Here is a 20,784-nt window from a genome sequence, read left to right on the forward strand (position 1 = left end):
CTGCACTCCAGGTGCCTATCATTGGTATGATCCTGAATTAGCCTCAGGTCGGATAAAGCTCTTCTAAAAAGGTTGGCCAAAGTAAATGTCATGGAGGTTTGCTTGAAGAACGTCCATTCTATTCATTCTTCTTGATCCTCTTAAATGTACTCTAGGTCTGAAACAGAGCATCAGAAGGCCATCTGCCTGAATACTATTATCTTGCCTACCCTACCACCATGCCATTATAACTGCTTTTCATGAATTGAACTTTGGCGCTCTCCCACCAGCTTTTATTGAGGACATTTGAGGAGATCTGTTTATATATTGGGTCAGTTGCTGCTTGCTGTGAGGATCCATTTCTAGGCTCATACTAACATTAGTGTGACTAGTTTTAGTCAGTTATCATAGGGGAAAACTCCAGGTTTAAGAATGATTAGGTGGAAATAATAAATTATTGTAATATTCCTTCAACTTTATCAGTAGAAAGTAATCTCAGCTTCATACTTGATTTTATGCAACATGCTGAGATATATTTCCATTTGACACATGTTGTCTACTCAAGGATATTTTTCAAACTAAAAAATAATAAATTTTATCATTTACACCTGTTTCAATAATTAGGATCCCTGAATGGCCTTAAAAGTATCAAGATGCATGCACAGATCTTACTGAAAGTTTCCCCAGGGATGAAGGGCCTGAAATGTTTTGCCTAGATAAGTAATAAAATAGGGCTAAATGTAGGTAAGTGAGCAGGAGCCTCACTTAGGTGAGCTTGTTAGCTGTGAAAACCAAAACCAAACCAAAACAAGAACAAGAACAGCAACAAAGCCAGCAGGTTTAAGGTAATATTAAGGTAAGAGGATGGGACCCAGTCACATGGTGAATGATGTGCTTTTGTTTTCAAGGTTGTTAATAAAAATGACAGTGTTTCTGGAGTTAATGCTCAAGAGCTCTGTACCTAGGTCCTTAGCCACGATGCTGATTTTATTTTCATTTCTTTTTTAATGCACACCTATCTCATGTCTTCTGGAGCATCCACCCCATATTTGTGTGTTTTTTTTTTTTTAAAGATTTTATTTATTTGAGACAGAGAGAATGACAGAGACAGAGAGCACATGAGAGGGGGGAGGGTCAGAGGGAGAAGCAGACTCCCTGCCAAGCAGGGAGCCCAATGCGGGACTCGATCCCGGGACTCCATGATCATGACCTGAGCCGAAGGCAGTCGCTTAACCAACTGAGCCACCCAGGCGCCCCACCCCATATTTGAAATTGACATTTTCATAAGAGAAATAAAGTCTTTTGTAATAATTCAAGATAATACTTGTTAATAAGAGATAGTGATTAAATGACTAAAATAGAGTTCCTTAGAATCTTAATATTTGAAAAGGGCACCATAAAGTAATCCTCAGAAAGAGAAAGGAAATTTTCACATTAGAAAATCAACCTTTGATGTGGCCTGATGTAATGTTAGCAATTTGATTAATTTCTTCACAAAACTAAATATATTTGTTATGGCCATAATTATGTATTATGATTATAGATGTTGAGATTATTAAAACAAAAACATTTTTTTCATATACCTAAATCCCGACAGAATACCAAATGAAATTAGAATCAGCTTACTCTCAAGGTGTCGGTCTTTCTGATTTTATTTTTGTATTAACTGCCAAAATATATTCATGTAGTTAAGTAGTCTATTTAGACTAGGGTGATAACATCTTCAGTTGTTTTAACAAGTGCCGTGAAACTATCTTGACTTTAGATGCAAACCAAAAGAACACATCACCCAAATGCATTTGGTAAACGATTCTTCCGAAGCAAGGATTAATTGTATCTTTAGAATATTGCTTCCTCCATTTTACTCTTTGCCCAAGACCTTATTCACACCTGCAGTGTGATGCTCCATTTCATTAACTTCAGTTGTTTTAAATTATTATATAACATATACATATGTAAATATATATATTTAAAATTTTTGGCAAAGTGCACTAAAATGTAATTTTTACTTAAATCTGTAGTATTTATTGTCAGGTCTTATTATGTACTATTTAGCGAAATGTTAACATATGTAACATTCCTTCTCCCAAATTCCTAATTTCTAGGAAATCATATAGAATCAAATAAAATATGTAGAAATCATTTTAATAAGCTAAACATGAGCTGGATTATAGCTGGTGTGAAATATATTTAATTCAACAAAGTGAGAAGGAATACATAGAGTTATCTTTTTTAATCCTACGCTTTTGTTGATTGTTATAGATAGTTTTAAAAACTAGGTCAAATGCTAATTACATTAGAGAGAGAGAGAGAGAATAACCCAAAAAAATCAAAGAGTAGTTTTAAGATTGCCTTAAAACTTGATTATATGAATATTTAAAATACACTATGATTAATAAATGATAATTTTTTTAAGATTTTATTTATTTATTTATTTATTTATTTATTTATTTATTTGAGAGAGAGAATGAGAGAGAGAGAGCAGGAGAGGGGGGAGGGTCAGAGGGAGAAGCAGACTCCCTGCCGAGCAGGGAGCCCGATGCGGGACTCGATCCAGAGACTCCAGGATCATGACCTGAGCCGAAGGCAGTCACCTAACCAACTGAGCCACCCAGGCGCCCAATAAATGATAATTTAAAGAGTCAGGAGATTCCCTGAGCCTGATGTGAATAAAGAATAATTATGGATAACCCCACATAAAACCATGTTTTAAAAATAAAAGTAGAAGTAATTTAAAAACACCTTAAACCTATAGACTGCTTTACAGATTATCAAGTAACTTTCACTCACTGTTTTCTACAATGTATTAGGAAATAGAATAGATATGAATATTATCACCCCAATTTTGCAGGAAGAAAATTAAAATACAGAAGGATGAGATTTTCAAATCCTCCTATATAATAAAATTTCATCTTAAATTTTATTATTTCATTAGTAATTTTTATTTAATGTCTGCTCTGTATAACTTGTAAATGGCATTGTAAAGGCATAGAGATTGTGGATCCTTATAACATGCAGCCAGTAAATATTTTGAAATTCTATTTTAAATGCACAGATTGTATTAGAATATCAGTAATATTAAAATATGAGCAAGTAATATTAAAATATGAAAATATCAAAATGGGGGGGTGCCTGGGTGGCTCAGTCAGTTAAGCGTCTGTCTACAACTCCCGTCATGATCCCAGGGTCCTGGGATCGAGCCCTACATCGGGCTCCCTGCTCCACAGGAAGCCTGCTTCTTCCTCTGTCTGCCGCTCCCCATGCCTGTGCTCTCTCTCTGTGTCAAATAAATAAATAAATAATCTTTAAATAAATAAATAAATAAATAAATAAATAAATAAATAAATAAAATGTGAGGAAAATGTCATGTGTCCTAATTTATGAGAAGCTATATATTGGATAGTATAACTTTGGTAAATATGTGTCTCAATACTAAATAGCCAGTCCACTTTAATAATTATATAATATGCATATACAATAGTTATATAACTACATAATATCATTGTGTACAATTATATTTACACAAATATATTTATACTTATAAATTTTTTTAATGTTTGAAGAGAATGAACTTTATTTTTCTATAATCCTCTATCTTCATGTATCTTCAGTCTCTTAGAGAACAAATAACTAATAACTTTCAAAAAATTTAATGCCAGACACAGAAATTGCCATTATAACATTAAAAATACAAAAAGCCTATAGTTAATCTCCCAGAATGGCAAGCAGCACTAGAACTACACAGAATGGGACAGACTGAGGCACAGGGGGTGGGGCCCTGTGCAGCCCACAGCTGCTTCACTTCCATGTGCCCACCCTGCCAGGACCCCTCAAGTTCCCCCCAGAGCTCTTTTGGGGATCCATACAAACAGATGGGTAACTATGCCCCGAGTCAGATTCAGCTGCCCTGAATTATATACTAAGTGTAATATGTCCCAATTAAAATGAAATATCAAATTTATATTTTTGCTTTCCTTTCAAAAATCAGTGAAGCTTTAATACCTTAGGTTTGGAATATTTCTTCAGCCTAGTCCACAAAGTAAAGGTAATATTCTGGGATACGTATAGTATGGGTATACGATAATTTATGGAAATGTGAGACAGCAAAATTCCATTTCTTGAGCATCTGCTATGTTGCAGTCATTACTCCCTTTCTATACACATTTCCTTTCTGGTCATAATAAATTCACGTTAAGCTTGCTCCTCAGCCAAGCATGCTTTTTGTCTGGCTAACACCACTTCATGGTTCAGGCCTGTTGTCACTTCCTCTGAACAGCCTTACTTGACCCTCACTGTCCCCTACTCTACATGAATCCCATCTTCCCATTGTGTTTCCAGGGCACCTTTTGTTTTTATTATAAAAATACTGAGACTGTGTTTTCTTTCTTTCTTCTAGACCTTGGGCTCACTGTAATAAGCACCTATATATTTAATCTCTATTAACAGAGGGCACCCAATACAATATCTGGTGAGGATATGTGGAATGATAAATTAATTGAGTGAAGTGTGGTATCTCAGTAGCTTCTCCAGGAATAAAAAATTTTATGGTACTTTCAATGTATTCATCAATATACAAAACACATAGAACATTCTCATTGTTTATTTAGATCCTAACCAATTTTTCCATTTTAAAAACTAGGAAAGAAGAAAGGAAGAAATATTGAGCTTCATTCTTCAGTAACTAGTTCACATAAAGTCTAATCATTTATACTCTGTATAGGAAAAGATTATACCCACAAATAAATTCCTACTTCAAAATCTGATGTCGTTCAAAGTAATATTCTAACATGGCACTTGAAGTGAATTCTAAGGTTTCACTTCATTTATGTTTTTAAATGCTTATACTCATCACATAAAGATGAAGCAATGTAATAAACATAACTCATTGTTTTTAGGTGTAGTTATATATTTAATCACAGGTAAAACAGTTGTTTATAGTCAGTTATGCAGGCCACTTGAGAAACATCAAAGCAGTTATTGCAAAGATGAGAGGGACAAAATAAACAATGAAGGAAATATATAAATAGAGTACTTGGTTCAATTATAAAGAGACTTGTCTGCCAGCCTTTTGGAAATATATGTTACTTAACCTCAGTGCTGTATTTGGCAGTGTTGCCTTTCACTTTGAAATTCTCATCTTTTCCACTTGAGTTTACTAAAACCCGCCGATTTTCCTCCCACCTTCTTGAATGATCCTGTTTACGTGGCTTTGCTGGTTTTCCTTCTTGTGTAAGTGCAGCTATTTTCCAAGAATCTGGTCCTTGTTATCTTCTTTTGCGTGTCATCTCTAGGAAATCCCACCTTCAATTCTGACTTAAGTATCCTTTATATTCTTTAAAATCCAAATGTATGAGCTATGGCCTCATTTCTGAGATCTGCCATTTACTAGCTTTAGATACTGATCACGATGTGACTCTTTAGTTTCTATGCTCCAGTTTCTTCATCTGTACAGTGAACAGGATTGTAGAAATTCTCTCCTCTGCATGTCATCAGGAGTCAATGAGATAAGTATTATATTCACTGGCTCCCAGAACCTGTTCCTCCTCCATTTTTAAATCTTTAGGTTCCTTGTAAATTAGGACAGTTTTTCTGGGCATTGTCAATTCCTTCATCCCATTTCTTCTCTTGCCACCCTAGTCATCTGTGCAAGCTTGTAACCTCTGCAATGCACTGTCATTCCTTCAGGGTAAGCTTCTCCTCTTCAAATGCAGGTATTCTCAGGAGGAAGTTATATGCTAAATGGAAAACAGCTATCTGTTAAAAATGGGAATTCTGGGGGCGCCTGGGTGGCTCAGTCGTTAAGCGTCTGCCTTCGGCTCAGGTCATGATCCCAGGGTCCTGGGATCGAGCCCCGCATCGGGCTCTCTGCTCCGCGGGAAGCCTGCTTCTCCCTCTCCCGCTCCCCCTGCTTGTGTTCCCTCTCTCGCTGTGTCTCTCTCTGTCAAATAAATAAAAAATCGTTTAAAAAAATGGGAATTCTGTTTTATAATTCTATTTTTCAGCCACGCATACTGTACACAAAGGCTCAGAAAGCAGTGTTGATTTTTTTTAGGGTACATTTCTTTATCAGATTCTTTCTGAGATGACAGATACAGTCATACCACTTTCTGACTCAATAATCACTTGACTTGGCTGAGCATTTCAGGCAGTGAAGATCCAGCTGACTTCCCCGTGGAGCAGTTCTGCCTCTCCTGTGTTCAGAGGACCTCAGGACACCCCAGATTCCTGAAAATACCACTCCCACATTGATCCAGAGAGTAATATGGGCAGGTGCGAAAACTAAGCATCCCATGTGTCTCTGGCAAGACCCTCTCCTTTTCTCTCTCTGTTCGCCTCCCCTCACTGCTGACTCATCCCTGGTGTCATATTCTTACTGTCTAGGAAACACTGAGCAGATTTGAGGGGGTGGAGAGACGGATAACAAGGGTTGACTGGGGTGTTTTGGGCTCCTTGAGGTGATGAGGGTATACGACTGCACTGAGTTCTGGGACTGTCTCCAGTGGTCTTTCTGGTTGATGGTAGTTGTAAGGCTATTGGGATCGGGTTATTAGGATCCATCCATCAATATCTCTTGTTCTTTAGCAGGAAATCAATTGAACTTATGTCTTTTATTAAAAATCTGGTTTATGTGGGCTAGTATTTACTTTCTGTTATTATGTGTCCATTAAACTGGAGAGGAGTTCTAACATTACTAGTTTATTCATTGCATGAATGAATAGGGTAATGGTAATGGTAATGTTTTTGCTGCCTAATATTTATTTATATCTTTGCCAGTTGGACTTTCTATATTATCCAGTCTCCCATTCTCAGCCCCTCTTCACTGTATCCCATCCTTACTGGCTCAAAAACCAGAGACAACAACACACATGAAAGTTAAACCTACTTGAAATGTCTATTCTTCCCTGGATTCTGTGAGTAACTAATGAGTCTTCAGGCTTATAAGGGCTGTATCTGTCTGTTTGCTGGCAGCAATATAATGTTGAGCTGGAGATTGAACTCTGAATGTCTGAATGCATAATGCACATTATTGGCATATTGCTGAGTACCAGATAGTGAAGCAAATGGATAATATTTTATTTATGGAATTAAATAAACTACATTCTTCAATACTCCCTGTTCCCTTGCATCGACATTCTGACTTATGTTTGCATTGTTGTATTTAGAATATTTTTCTAAGAGTGAGGTCATTAAATAAAATACATCCACACAGTTGGTTATTGCATCATCATTAAAAATTACATTCTTAGAAAAATCAGGGCGTCAAGGTAATGTTTGATGATAGTTTCAAATTGTTCAAAAATTTTTCATGAACAGGTAGTCCTATAAAAAATGTATATGTGTGTTTATGTATGTATTTATATATTTTTTAAATACAGATGGAGTTCATGTTTAATATATGAGACGTAGATCCTCAAGTCTATGATTGGCTGCCAGAAAAAGAACAGCTTGAAGAAATGACTAGCTTTACAACAGATGCCTATAGTCATGCCATAACTGAGAAACCAAGTCCTTGAATGTTTACTTAAATTTGAATTTTTTTCCTATCCCTACTAGTTTCAGCCTAGACTCTATAATAGATCATTATCTTCCATGTATAAATCATACATGAATCACATATGAATATGTATTTAATGTATTTTTGTTGGTTCTTGTATAATTATGTTGGTCCTTCTAACGGCAAATATTACATATTTAGCACTTAGAGTAACATGAAAATCATGGCAAATAATAAATATTCTATGAATGAATTGAATAACACTACTTTAAAGTTACTGAGATTCCTCAATATTGATTAGTTATTAAATGTGAAATCAAAAACTATCTAAAAATAGAATGTTCAGATCTTTATGAACTCTATTTTTAGATATCTGAACAATCATATTCTACTTTTTAAAAAATTAGCCTCATAGTAATTGAGTAATCTTTGATCAATCAGATTGTAGGGTCTTTACTAAGTTTTTAATTAAAAGCTGGTCCAGTGGAGGGAGTGTATACTGCTGGTTCATAACCTGAGTTTGGCACAGATGTGTTTTGTTGGGTCTCTAATATTTTTAAAAATGAAGTTAAATGAGTTCACGTGAGTTGTGCGTTTCCTAGTTTCTCACGGTGCCTGCATCTGGTTATGGTCTTACACATCATATTTATCTATCATTATCATCAGTACTCGCTAATGGCACCATAGCTTGGTTTTGAGGAAATGCTTTGATTTGGAAGGTTATCTATATCTACCTACCTACCTACCTGCCTGTCCATCTAAAATAACACTTTACAACTCTGACTCTAAAATCAGAATCAAAAACAGAAAGGAAATTTGGGTACCATTTTTCAGAATATTCAATAGCAAGCAATATATGGTGTAGGGACTTACAGATCGGGTGAAAATATGCCCAAAATGTCATAATTAGAGACACATAAGATAGGACGGCAGTTAAATTGAAGGAAGATATAAAGAGGTGAGTTTGAAAGAAGCTTCAAATATGATAGTATTCCATTTGTTAATTGAGTCAGTGGTTCCCATGTATTCATTATAAAGTTTTTCTTTATGCCTCATACATATTTCATAGATCATTTTTGTATCTAGGTAGTGTTTGCTGAAAAAGAATAAAAGGGGGAAAAAAAGCACAAAACTATATATAGTTCAAAACTATACAAGAGTAGGGGCACCTGGGTGGCTCAGTCTTTAAAGCGTCTGCCTTCAGCTCAGGTCATGATCCCAGGGTCCTGGGATCGAGCCCCACATCGGGCTCCCTGCTCAGCGGGAAGCCTGCTTCTCCCTCTCCCACTCCCCCTGCTTGTGTTCCCTCTCTCGCTGTCTCTCTCTGTCAAATAAATAAAATCTAAAAAAAAAAACTATACAAGAGTAAAGAGTATATAAAAACTACACATATTGGGGCGCCTGGGTGGCTCAGTCGTTAAGCGTCTGCCTTCGGCCCAGGTCATGATCCCAGGGTCCTGGGATCGAGCCCCGCATGGGGCTCCCTGCTCCACGGGAAGCCTGCTTCTCCCTCCCCTGCTTGTGTTCCCTCTCTCGCTGTGTCTCTCTCTGTCAAATAAATAAATAAAAATCTTTAAAAAAATAAAATAAAATAAAATAAAATAAAATAAAATAAAATAAAATAAAAACTACACATATTAAAACCGTAAAAAACAAATGAGTAACAACACAAAAATTATAATAGTGGTTCTTGGAGAGTATAGAATATGATAGCAGAAGTCTCTAATAATATTGTCAGCATTCCATTTAAGTGGACAATGGATGCATTTTAAAATTTTTCATTGTGTATATATGTCACAAATTATTTTTGATGGCTGTTTTTAATTTTTTACCATAATTTTTAACCCCCCCAAATTAAAAAAGACCCCAAACCTTCCAAATAACCCATTTATGCATGTCACACTGGCAGTCCCTAATTCTTTTGAATTCCAGTTAAGTGTACTTTCTTTGCCATGCAACTTAAGCTCTGAAATAGACTGTTAAAATTACTTTGCACACAGACCAACATTACTGTATAAAAGTGTAAAATATCAGGGCACCTGGGTGGCTCAGTTGTTAAGCATCTGCCTTCGGCTCAGGTCATGGTCCCAGGATCCTGGGATCGAGCCCCGCATTGGGCTTCCTGCTCAGCCAGGAGCCTGCTTCTCCCTCTCCCGCTCCCACTGCTTGTGTTCCCTCTCTAGCTGTCTCTCTCTCTGTGTCAAATAAATAAAATCTTAAAAAAAAAAAAGTGTAAAATATCATCACCCCTTGAATAACAGTTGACCCACCCTGACTCTATCACTTAGACTTTAATTAGGGAAACAATCATTAGAAAGTACAGAATCTATATAATAAGGGATTTGTTTTAAGGATTTGATCTTAAGCAATTATTGGAGCTGAGTAAGTGATCGCTGAAAGCCTACTGGAGATTGAAGGATGGAGGGCAGGCAGAGGAAAGAAAGATGAATTTAAAAGAGGGGAGAGCAGAAACCAGCTAGAACCCATGAGGACAGAGCAGAACCCCTGTCTGTTCTCATTGTCTCCATCCTATAAGCTAAGGAAGAAGCCAAAGAAGAATCCAGAGGAAAACAGAGCAGCTGCATGCCTGCCTGCTGTCCCAAGCCAAGCAGTAAGTGATGTGTGTGAGCTACAACAGTACGTGTGACCTGTTCAGCTGTCTGAGCATGCAGAAAGCACTGTAGTTGCTGCTTGGCTTCTGCCCTCCATATCTCACCCACAGTATCTCTGGTACCACATTTTAATGGGAAACATTTAGGGAAGGGGAATTTTGGAAACATAGTTCACCCTAGACAAGTTTATACCTTGTAAAATCAGCACACTGATTCTTCCCTGCAAAAAGGGTTTCCAGTACTGTACTATGTCCTGTAGAAGGGCTCACCACCTGCCCCATCGCTCCGCCCACCTTACATGCATTCTCCATCATCCAGTCAGTCTGGTGCCACGCCCTGCCTCCCCTCCCCCGTTCCTGTACACTTCAGCCCTATCTGTGAGATGATTGTGTCTTTGAACATTATATCCACAATGATGCTTAAATTTAAAAGCTGAGCCTGGTTTTTGTTTATCCTGTAAAATGTTCTACACGTTTTAGTCAATGTGCTTTAAATAATCTAGCTTCCAAATGCATATAGCTTTGTAACCTTAACAAAATTCCTCTGTGATGAAGTGTGTTAACATCTTCACAATTTGTTATAAAATTCAATTACTCATTGCCTGTAGTGCTGACTAGTGACTATGTTAGACTTAAAAGGTATTTTTTTGCTTTGATGTATTAATTAACATATGCAAAATAAATACATACCTCTTGTAATAGGGATATAATACAAGTCTGTAAAAGCAGAGGGATGAAAAGTGATTATAAAAAAATGAACTTGCCATCTACATATAACATGAATGACATATTTTTTTAAACTGTTGGTTATTTTTTATACTAGACTTATATAAATATCAGCCTAGAATGTAGTACACTAGAATAATTAATCACAAATAGAAATGCCTTGAATCCAAAGATAAGCCTTCTCTTTAAGCCTTCTGTTTTTGCTAGAGCTGAGTTAGCTAAAGTCAACACAGTAATTATGTATGATTACCCGTAAGTTTGCATCATTGGTTACCAGTGAGAAAACAGCTGTGTCTTTGGAGTTGTCCTTTATACACACTAGTGGGAGATCACTTACCCTGATGCCTGTGATTGAACCCGAATCAGATACATTTGTTAATCAAAGAATAGTCTTAGTGAGCTCACTCTTCTTGTTGCCCTCTATACAGATATAAAGAAAGAAGGAGAGAGGAAGGGAGGGAGGGATAGGAAGGAAGGAAAGAAGGAAGATATTATAGGGAAATGAGCCCTGTGTAGTCTTATCCGTGCAAATAAATATACATATTTGCATAAATATAAATGTATAGGTGTCTTCCTAAAAGGAAACCCCTGATTTTCTTCAGGTTCTGTCAAAATTGTGTTAATGTAATACTTGAGAGGTATTTTAATTAATGCATGTGTGTATTTATATATTATTTATTTAATGGTATTTAAAAGATCAAACACTCAGAGATCACTTTCTTAGTTTAAAGAAAAATACATATGAATTATGATGAGAAAATGACTAGAAAAATGATCCTGGTTTAGTCAAAGAAAAATGGATGCAAAAAGAATGTCAACTGAGAGTATGCAATTCTAATCTAAATATAGTTTTAATCCCTGATGTAATATACATGATTTTAGTTGGCATGTTGCTATTTATGGAAATATCTGTTAATATAATTTACATTATATAGAAACTTACACTAAGAGCCTCCAGTTGGTGAAATAGAGGTTTTGTGTGGGTGTATGGGTGTGTGTGGTCTTACAGAAATAAGCATCCACATAAAAGAAGAGATGAGTAGAGACATGACCACAGATCAGTTTCAACACAGGCAGAACGACCCCAGTACAATTCCTAACAACATCCAGTATTCTGTTCAGTTTCATTATTGAATCTCACTCTTAACGTTCAGCGATTTAATTGGAAATTAATATTTAAATAGCCTATTTGTTTTTTTCTTAGTTTTCGTATGAATATTTGTGTTCTAATACATTATGATATAATTCTTATACCTACACAGAAAATAAATGAGGACTAACCCCAATCATTCACTTATGTATTTTGGATATGAGTTTTTCTTGTTTCATTGATTGTAAAAGGGACAAAAATACTAATCTAGTCAAAAACAGTGTAATAAGAAGAGGAGCTGACATACATTCGTTTTTAGGAGGGACAGAATAAGGATAGAAATACCACAAATACATCATTGCATATACTTGTGAAGTGCAGTCTCATGAATGATCAGAGATTTCTAATATCTTGATTTTATAGTGTAGGAACTGATTGTGTAATCTGAAAAAAAGAGTGCACCAACTGTGAATTCAGTCCTTTTCCCTTTTAGAGATAACAGAAGGAAATAAATATAGAAATTTAAACAAAAAAATCTGATTTTCAGAATGTCCACTTGAACTGTAAGAGTATATGGGCCCAGGGCACCTGGGTGGCTCAGTCGATTGAGTGTCTGCCTTTGGCTTGGGTCATGATCCCAGGGGTCCTGGGATTGAGCCCCATGTCAGACTCCTGGCTCAGTGGGGAGCCTTCTTCTCCCTCTCCCTCTGCTGCTACCACCCCCTCATGTGCTCTCTCTATCTCTCTTTCTTCTCAAATAAATAAGTAAAATCTTCAAAGCATCATCTTAAAAATTAAAAAAAAAAAAAGTGTATGGGCCTCAGATAAATGGAACACCTTCATCCAAGACTATAGGTGAGGCTGATACCAGTGACAGGTTGCAGGTAACATTGCTCTCCAATTTTTGGGCCTGTTGATAAGTAAACAGTGATTTCTAAACAGATCATCAGTGTAATTATTTTTTAGCTGGAAAAAATAACATTCTGAGTAATAAGCAGATCAACAGACCAACAGAAACCTGTGTAAAATGTTTATTGTTGACTCAAAGACTTAATAGTAGGCTGGAAACTCCAAGGTATTTGAGTATCAATTCCCTTGATCACTTGGTTTTCCTTTACAGAATTTTGAGTAGGGGGTGCGTAACCTCTGCTTACATACTCTTATTGGTGGAAACTCTCTGAGTTTCCACATTCGCCTGGTTGGTCTTTTAATGAAAAATTCATGCTAAAATGTGGTGAAGACTTCTCAGATACAGCTATGAATGCTCCCGCAGGCTTCACAGCCATCCGTTCTCTACCATTTTAGGTCTAATGGCCAACTTTCAACCTGAGGCAGGTCTTATTATCATGCTTCCGAATGATACTTAGAAAAATAAATAGGCAGGCCTGAAATTCAGAGATTTTCCTTAATGGTATTGTTGCTATAGTTACAGCTAAAATGTTATATAAAGCAAATTGCTTATTGATGGAAAAATGCCAAGTAGCACAGCAACATCCCTCTTCTGGGTTTTTATTGCCTTCATTTCCTACTTTGCTCTTAAGATTAATGGATTTGTGAAGCATTGCTTTGAACAAGCCCTGATGATATGATGTTAAAATAAATGCATTCTGTTAACATGCACCAGCTGACAATTGAATACATTCTAGTATGTTGTGATCGACATGGAGTTATTTTTTATACACTGTTTATCAGAATGTTCCCCTACTTGGAGATGAATTTGGTATCCTGGTTATTAATGTTAAAGCCCTAGATTAAAAGGTGATTGGTCTAATAGAGTCTTCTGAATTTATTTGATACATTTAATAATAATATAGATAAAACTTTTATGTTTTCTACTATTAGGAGATATTTATAGGCTCTGAAAATAAAACATAATTTAAGAACCTACTGAAACCAGTGGAAATGGTCTGAAAGCATCCATAATGATGACTTTTATGTTAAAAAAAAAACCTCCATAAGCATCTGTATTTTTCAATGTATTTTCTATGTAGTCAACTCAATAATATAACAGCAATGGCTTTAGTTTATATAAGTATATATTACATAATAATATATATAAAATATATTTATTTTCTAATTGTCTTACTGTCCTTTTTCAAGATTTCTTTATTTTAGAGAGAGTGAGAGAGAGAGGGAACAAGTTGGGGAGAGGGACAGAGGGAGAGAATATTCAAGCAGACTCCCCGCTGAGTGCGGAAGTGGCCCTCGGGCTTGATCTCACAAACCATGGGATCGTGACCTGAGCCTAAAGCAGGAGCCGAACACTCAACCGATTGAGCCACCCAGGCACCCCTGTCTCACTGTTTTTATTTTCAAAGATAAAGCTGTAACTCTTTTGATGTTTAACCTTAAGGCAAACTATGAATAGTCATGTGTTTTGCAATTTACAGAAAGAGTTAATGCTATGTGTGGTAAAGTCCTTTCAGGTGGTAAAGATCATATATGGGCAGTGATAATTTATGCATTGAATTTTTGTATAATTTAGGCATCTTGCTTATTGTATCTCCAGATTGTTACTGGACTAGAAACATTATGAGTATTTAATGGTGTGGCTGTTGAAGAACAAAGAGTGAAGATAATGGTTTTTTTGGACCTAGAAATATAATGCTTCTTAATTAAATCCCTGAATACAGGAATACAAAATTTCTTGGGATTATTTTTGGTAAAGAATGCAAAGAAAAAAATTGTGAACTACAGATTTTTACATCTTATGTGTTGTAGAGTATTTCCTAAATTGTGACTTGTGAAGCCAATTTTTCTAGTAATTGTGTTTGTATTTAATGGTGATATGATAATGACGATAACCTATATTATCCAAAATAAACTTTCATTTGAAAATTCATTTTCACTCATTTTACTCATTATTAAAATTCAATCAATTTTGCTTTTCTCATTTCTACTTTTGATTTTACCCTGGCCTCTGCCTTTTCGTATGCCCTCTCTTAATAAAATTTATATTTGCATATTTAAAGAAATATACAAATTTTGGTGTTACTGTACTTTTTCCCCTTTTTTAATTCCTTCTTTATATTATAACTTCTTCTGCTTGCCGAATTTGTTGGCATTCTAATTTTGGTTCTAGGGCTACAGAAAGAAGAGACACATGTATGAGACTTCCAATTCAGCATTTCTAATTGGTGAAAAAATTCTCTTTTGGGATTCATAAATTATCTAATTCCTTATGTTCTAAACAGATTCATCAGACAGTCCACTAAAACCATTATATCCTTGGGGCGCCTGGGTGGCTCAGTTGTTAAGCGTCTGCCTTCGGCTCAGATCATGATCTCAGGGTCCTCGGATCGAGGCTCCCCATCGGGCTCCCTGCTCGGCAGGAGGCCTGCTTCTCCCTCTCCCACTCCCCCTGCTTGTGTTCCCTCTCTCGCTGTGTCTCTCTCTGTCAAATAAATGAATAAAATCTTAAAAAAAAAAACATTATATCCTTTCCATTTCCCTTATATGTATATATTTTTTTTACTGCATATTTTAACCCATATCTTATTCCTTACCCAATGGTATATGTACTCCATAAATATAGATAGAATAAATATATACAGAGTAGATACATAAGTGAATTACGTTGTCATAATTATTTGACATGATAGTAACATCAGTTTCCAAGTGAATTTTGGTGACAGTTAGTCAAAGTGTAAAGTCAAAAGAATTAGGCTTGTCTTAATAATCTTATTTCAAATGCAAATCACTCAGGCAACTGCGAGACCAAGTATAAAAATATCAGGTTTAACTGCATACGGATGGAAACTTAAGCAAACACAAGTTTGATCTAGACAGCGAGGCTCTCAGGATAAAATCCATTTTCTTTTAGACTGACATTATTGCCTTCCCTCTGCCTTGCAGACCATACTAGTGTGGGTTCTCACTGCTTATAGGTTTATCAAACATTACTTTAAATTGGGAAAATGAAGTGTTTTATGTGACACTATAAGTTAAACAGATGATACCATTTATCCCCTTAACCTTCAAATATGTGAAAATAATGAGTATATTACTTTGAAATGGTCACTTTATTTTCTGAACACATTTTCATTTTAATGAGAGCTGTGTACCATTGTGGTATCATATGCTATAAGTAGTAAGAGATGATAACTTTTCAAGAATAATTTGTTCCAAAAACTCAGATAAAAGAATCACACTATTATTTTGATAAAAATTTGCAATGTAATGATACCTGTGTTCCTGGTATATGAAAAACTTCCTAACTTCTTTACATTAGGACATGACCTGTTAAGCAACAAGTGGCTTAACACACACCTGCATTTGGTTTTTACAATCCATGTGACAAGACAGCAGTGATGCAACTATTTGTGTCTGCTTTTGTTTTTAAAAAATGTCAGGTTCTGAATAAAAATATCCTCAGATGTGGCTCAACTGAGTAATGGTTTTTAAAACCACAGCACAGATAAAGATTGATTTTCTTGGAAAATTGATTTTCTTGTGGAAGTGCCTCCCCCAGGGACAATTCAGTGCCAGGGTTGGAGCAAGCTTTTCATATTTGACGTAAGGGATCAAGTCAGTTTCTTTCCTAAGACTTTTCTATAAAGTTCTGGTGTAAAGAAGCCGCCATTCAATACTTTAGAGTTGCCAAAACCTGAATTAAGAAGAGAATTGGTATTAGATAATTGTACACACAAAAAGCAAATGAACCCGTAACGCATACTGATGTTTTATAGACAGCAATTGACAAAAATTAAATAATGGACTTTTGTTTTTACTCTTCAGATAAGTAAATAAGAATTTATAATGGCTTACAGATTGCAAAACAGTCATTACTATTTTTTTAAAGATTTTATTTATTTGAGAGAGAACGAGAGAAAGAGCACGAGTTGGGGGGGAGGGGCAGAGAGAGAGGGATGAGTAGACTCCCCGCTTAGCAGGGAGCCCAATGTGGGGCTCAATCCCAGGACTCTAGGATCATGACCTGAGCGGAAGGCAGACCCTTAATTGACTGAGCCACCCAGGCGCTCCTCAGTCATTATTATTAAGCAACATTTTTTATATCTCTAAAGAAATTAGAAGCTGAAATAAGAAATGAAACTTAGATCCCTAATGATATTCTTGAACAATAGGTGATTTTGTCATGTAACTAGAAAGAGTGATCCAGTATGAAAAGCAGTTTGAAATTGAACTCAGAAAACAGTGCAACATATGAATGCAATACTCTTTGTATGACTCTCCAACCTTGGACTTTACGGAATAGGTATTTATTAAATGTAACAATTAGAAGCTACATGTATAGTCTTTAGTTCTTACATTATAATGTAGGGAGCCTGATGTGGGGCTCGATCCCAGGACCCTGGGATCATGACCTGAGCTAAAGGCAGACACTTAATGACTGATCCTTGGCTCCATCTTTAATGCTACATTTTTTTTCTTCCTCATGGTGAGGAGAGTGAATTGCCAATCTCTAGGGATTCCTCACATTTTTAGATTATAAATAGTCTTTTTGCAGTCTTCCTTAGAAGTCGCTATTTCATTGATTTGGAAAACAATGACCTATCTTCTCCCTATACAAAAAAGCAACTAGAAGTCACCAGATGTTAATCTTAGTATATGCACCAAAACAGATTCACCAAAACAGATGCATTATAATATAGTTAATCTGCTCATTGCTATTTTCTTTGCAGATTCAAGAATGGCTTTGTTTAAATTGCCAAACCCAGAGAGCAATATCAGGACAGCTTGGAGATATGGGCAAAATGCCACCTACACCTTCAGGACCCAAAGCCTCTCCTATACCTGTCCCTCCAGAACAACCATCCCAGAAAACAGCAATGCCTACCCAAGTAAAAATGAAGAAGAAGGAACAAGAAGTAAAAACAGAAGCTGAGCAAGTCATTCCAGAAAAAGTGAAAGAAATACCATCAGTTGAAAAGACTGTCCCAAAGGTGACCACAGATCACAAACGGGAGAGTCAACTAGAGGAAGACAAAACTTCAGCCCCTCAAGAAAAAAAGCCACCCCCTGAAGACAAAAAGCCACTCCCAGAAGAAAAAATGCCACCTCTTGAAGAAAAAAAACCAACTTCTGAAGACAAAAAGCCAGCCCCTGAAGACAAAAAGTTACCTCCAGCAACAGAACCATCAGCTCTAGAGGCGGAACAGAAACAAGACTTACTTAAAACTCAAGTACCAACCACTGAAGAAGAGCCGGAAGGCAGAGTGGCTCCTCAGGTGGTACAGGAGAAACCGCCACAGACCAAGATGGAGGCTGCACCCTCTGGCCTACCTCCAAGTTTGCCCAAGGAAGATGATGAGGCGACTCAAAAGATGAAAGGACAGCAACAAATGGCACGCACAGCAAAGCCTGAACCTGGGAGAGAAAAAACAGTAAGTTATGTTTTCCTGTCTTTGCATAGTCTTATGTATATGAAATTTGCTAATTTTTACCTAAGTACACAGAGTGCTTAGTGGTAATTATGTAAGTGCAAACCTTCAATTAAAGGCACTTTCAGAAAAGTGTAACAATTGCTGAAATGAACAACTTTGGCTTTCTCACAGCTTGATCTAACTTAAAGCAGAGATACCAAATTTATTTTCCTAGCTTTTATGCATATTTGATAATTTACCAAAATTCTGTAGGATGATAAGAAGAGTTTCTTACAGGTTAAGTTTCTTCTTCTCTCCACTGTGAACATAAAATCAGCATCCACCTTTAATATAAAATAATATGTGTCTTTATGTAAGTTTCTGTTCACTTAGTCACTCGGTTAAGCAAGTCAACAAGTTTCTTTTCGCTTGAAAGCCTTTTAAGGTGCCATCAGCCATAAAATGATTGTGATTGCCCAAAAAAAAAGTGTGGCTGAAATTCAGTACAAAAGTCATTTTTATAAAAGTTAATTTTAGTATTTAACATGATTTTAATATAATGCACTCTATTTGGGGTTTGTTTAATATGTTTAATATTGAAGGATTATTTATAATCCAAGCATAATTTGGAATAATATATATTCTGTTTCTTTAGTGGCAACTTTTAAGAGTATCCATCTTAACCTCTATCTGCACAAGAAATAATGTCATTTTTAGAAGAACTCTGATTGTTTTAGAGCTACACAAGATCTTACTTCATATCTGGTTGAATAATTTTAATTCACAGATAACAGCAATGACTTGAAGGAAAAAGAAATGATTTATTAATATTAAAAGTTAATGTTAGAACTCTAATTAGAATCTGTAGTCCATTTTTTTGGTGTTTACAGTTTTAACACGTGGTTACTAACCCATCTTTGATACATGGTGCATCAGTCATTAAGTAAATCCTGGTCTTCCTTCATTATGTAAATGAGTATATCAGAGTCAGAGCAGGTGCCTATGTATTCTTCATTCTAATGGCTTGATCTGGTAACATCACCACCACCAATTGCTTCTCCTAGCTAACCACTTTGCAGAACCTGATGCCTATGACCATTTCTCTGTTTGTGAAGCTGCCCTTGGCTTTCATGACCCTCCCTTTTTGTTCTCTTTTTGTCTTTCTGATCATGCTTTATGAGTTCTACTTTGACTCCGTGTATGGCCTTCTTTCCTAATCTCTATGTGATGAGGTTTTCTTTGTGTTTTGCTTTGGTTTTGGTTTTGGTTTGAGTTTTGTCTTCTTTGTTCTGAGGGGAGCCACGTGAGCAATTCTTCAATCTACCTGTGCACCTTCTGGCCCTCTTTTGAGTATCAGATACGTGTTTTCAGATACCCAGTACAAGTTCCGCTTCAAAGCCTCGCTGTAAACTGGAACTCAGTTGTTGGAATCTTATCTCCTCTACAGAAGCAGTTTCTGCCTCTCACTCTTGTCTCTGGTAATGGCAATACCATTCATCTGTCTCTAGTCTCCCAGTCACTACCCTTCTGAGTAATCTCTGGTTTCTTCTTACCAGCCACCCTTTACTCTCTGCATCCAATTTCTCACATTCCTGTCTGTTGACTCCTATTCCTGAGGGCCCTCCTAATGATGGCCTTCATGACTTTTCACTAATGATTTGGGCAATCTAACAACATCACTGCGCCTGCTCCCTGCTCTTTCTCCCTTCGTCCATACATATGGTTGTCTGATCTTTCTTTTTTTTTTTTTTTGCTTACTTATGTGTGTCAGTTTTATTGTGTTACAGTGACCTCAATCAACAGAAGACAAATATTCATTTTATTTTTTTCAATTTTTAATAAAAATAACATTTTTATTACAAAGGAATATTCCTTATTTATTTATTTATTTAAATTTGATTAGCCAACATATAGTACATCATTAGTTTCATATGTAGTGTTCAGTAATTCATCAGTTGTGTATAACACCCAGTGTTCATCCCATCATCACGTGCCTTCCTTAATGCCCATTCCCCAATTACCCCATCCCCCCACCCCCGCCCTCCAGCGACCCTCAATTTGTTTCCTAGAGTTAAGAGAATTATTTTCCAAAGTTCACATAATTTAACTCTATCACTCAGATACTGATAATGATTCTCCATTGCTTGTTAAAGAATCTAAACAAGAAATATCTGAGTATTTTGTCAATGTACTTTTAATTTTATTTTACACCTTTATCACTTTCTTTTTATCATGGCTTTTTATCACTACTTTTTCTTTTATTTTACAACCTCGGTATGTATATACTTATTTCTGAATTAAATGTATACACTGATTTACTGGTATATTATTAACAATATAAAACATTCACAAAAACAAAATAAATCAGTGAAATAAACTAAAATTATTGTTATTTTATTTAATATAGATACATTTGATCACATTAAAATATGATTAATAATAGTATTTTAGAGCATTGATTGTGCTTCAATATTTTTGAAAATCTTGGTCGGAAATTTTGTGATAGCGTTATTTGAATTTCAGCTTCTAAGTTAAGCTTATTTTGGTATTTTGATGTTTA

At 35.9% G+C, this 20,784-nt stretch overlaps 1 protein-coding gene across 3 annotated transcripts in view; it reads left to right on the forward strand.

The window, feature by feature from the left end:
* PCLO (piccolo presynaptic cytomatrix protein) overlaps positions 1 to 20,784 on the forward strand; it is a 398,901-nt gene that overhangs the window by 165,808 nt on the left and 212,309 nt on the right. For all 3 annotated transcript variants that reach the window (XR_010406551.1, XM_045864796.3, XM_064575346.1), the window contains exon 4: positions 17,544 to 18,245. Coding sequence is in view for 2 of the 3 variants with exons in the window: in XM_045864796.3 (XP_045720752.2) it covers positions 17,544 to 18,245 (702 nt within the window). In the remaining variant the exon portion in view is untranslated. The remainder of the gene's footprint in view (positions 1 to 17,543; positions 18,246 to 20,784) is intronic.

This window comes from Mirounga angustirostris, unplaced genomic scaffold (genome assembly GCF_029215605.1).
Source record: "Mirounga angustirostris isolate CCGP_5_RB_7025 unplaced genomic scaffold, mMirAng1.0.hap1 SCAF_12, whole genome shotgun sequence".
NCBI lineage: Eukaryota > Metazoa > Chordata > Mammalia > Carnivora > Phocidae > Mirounga > Mirounga angustirostris.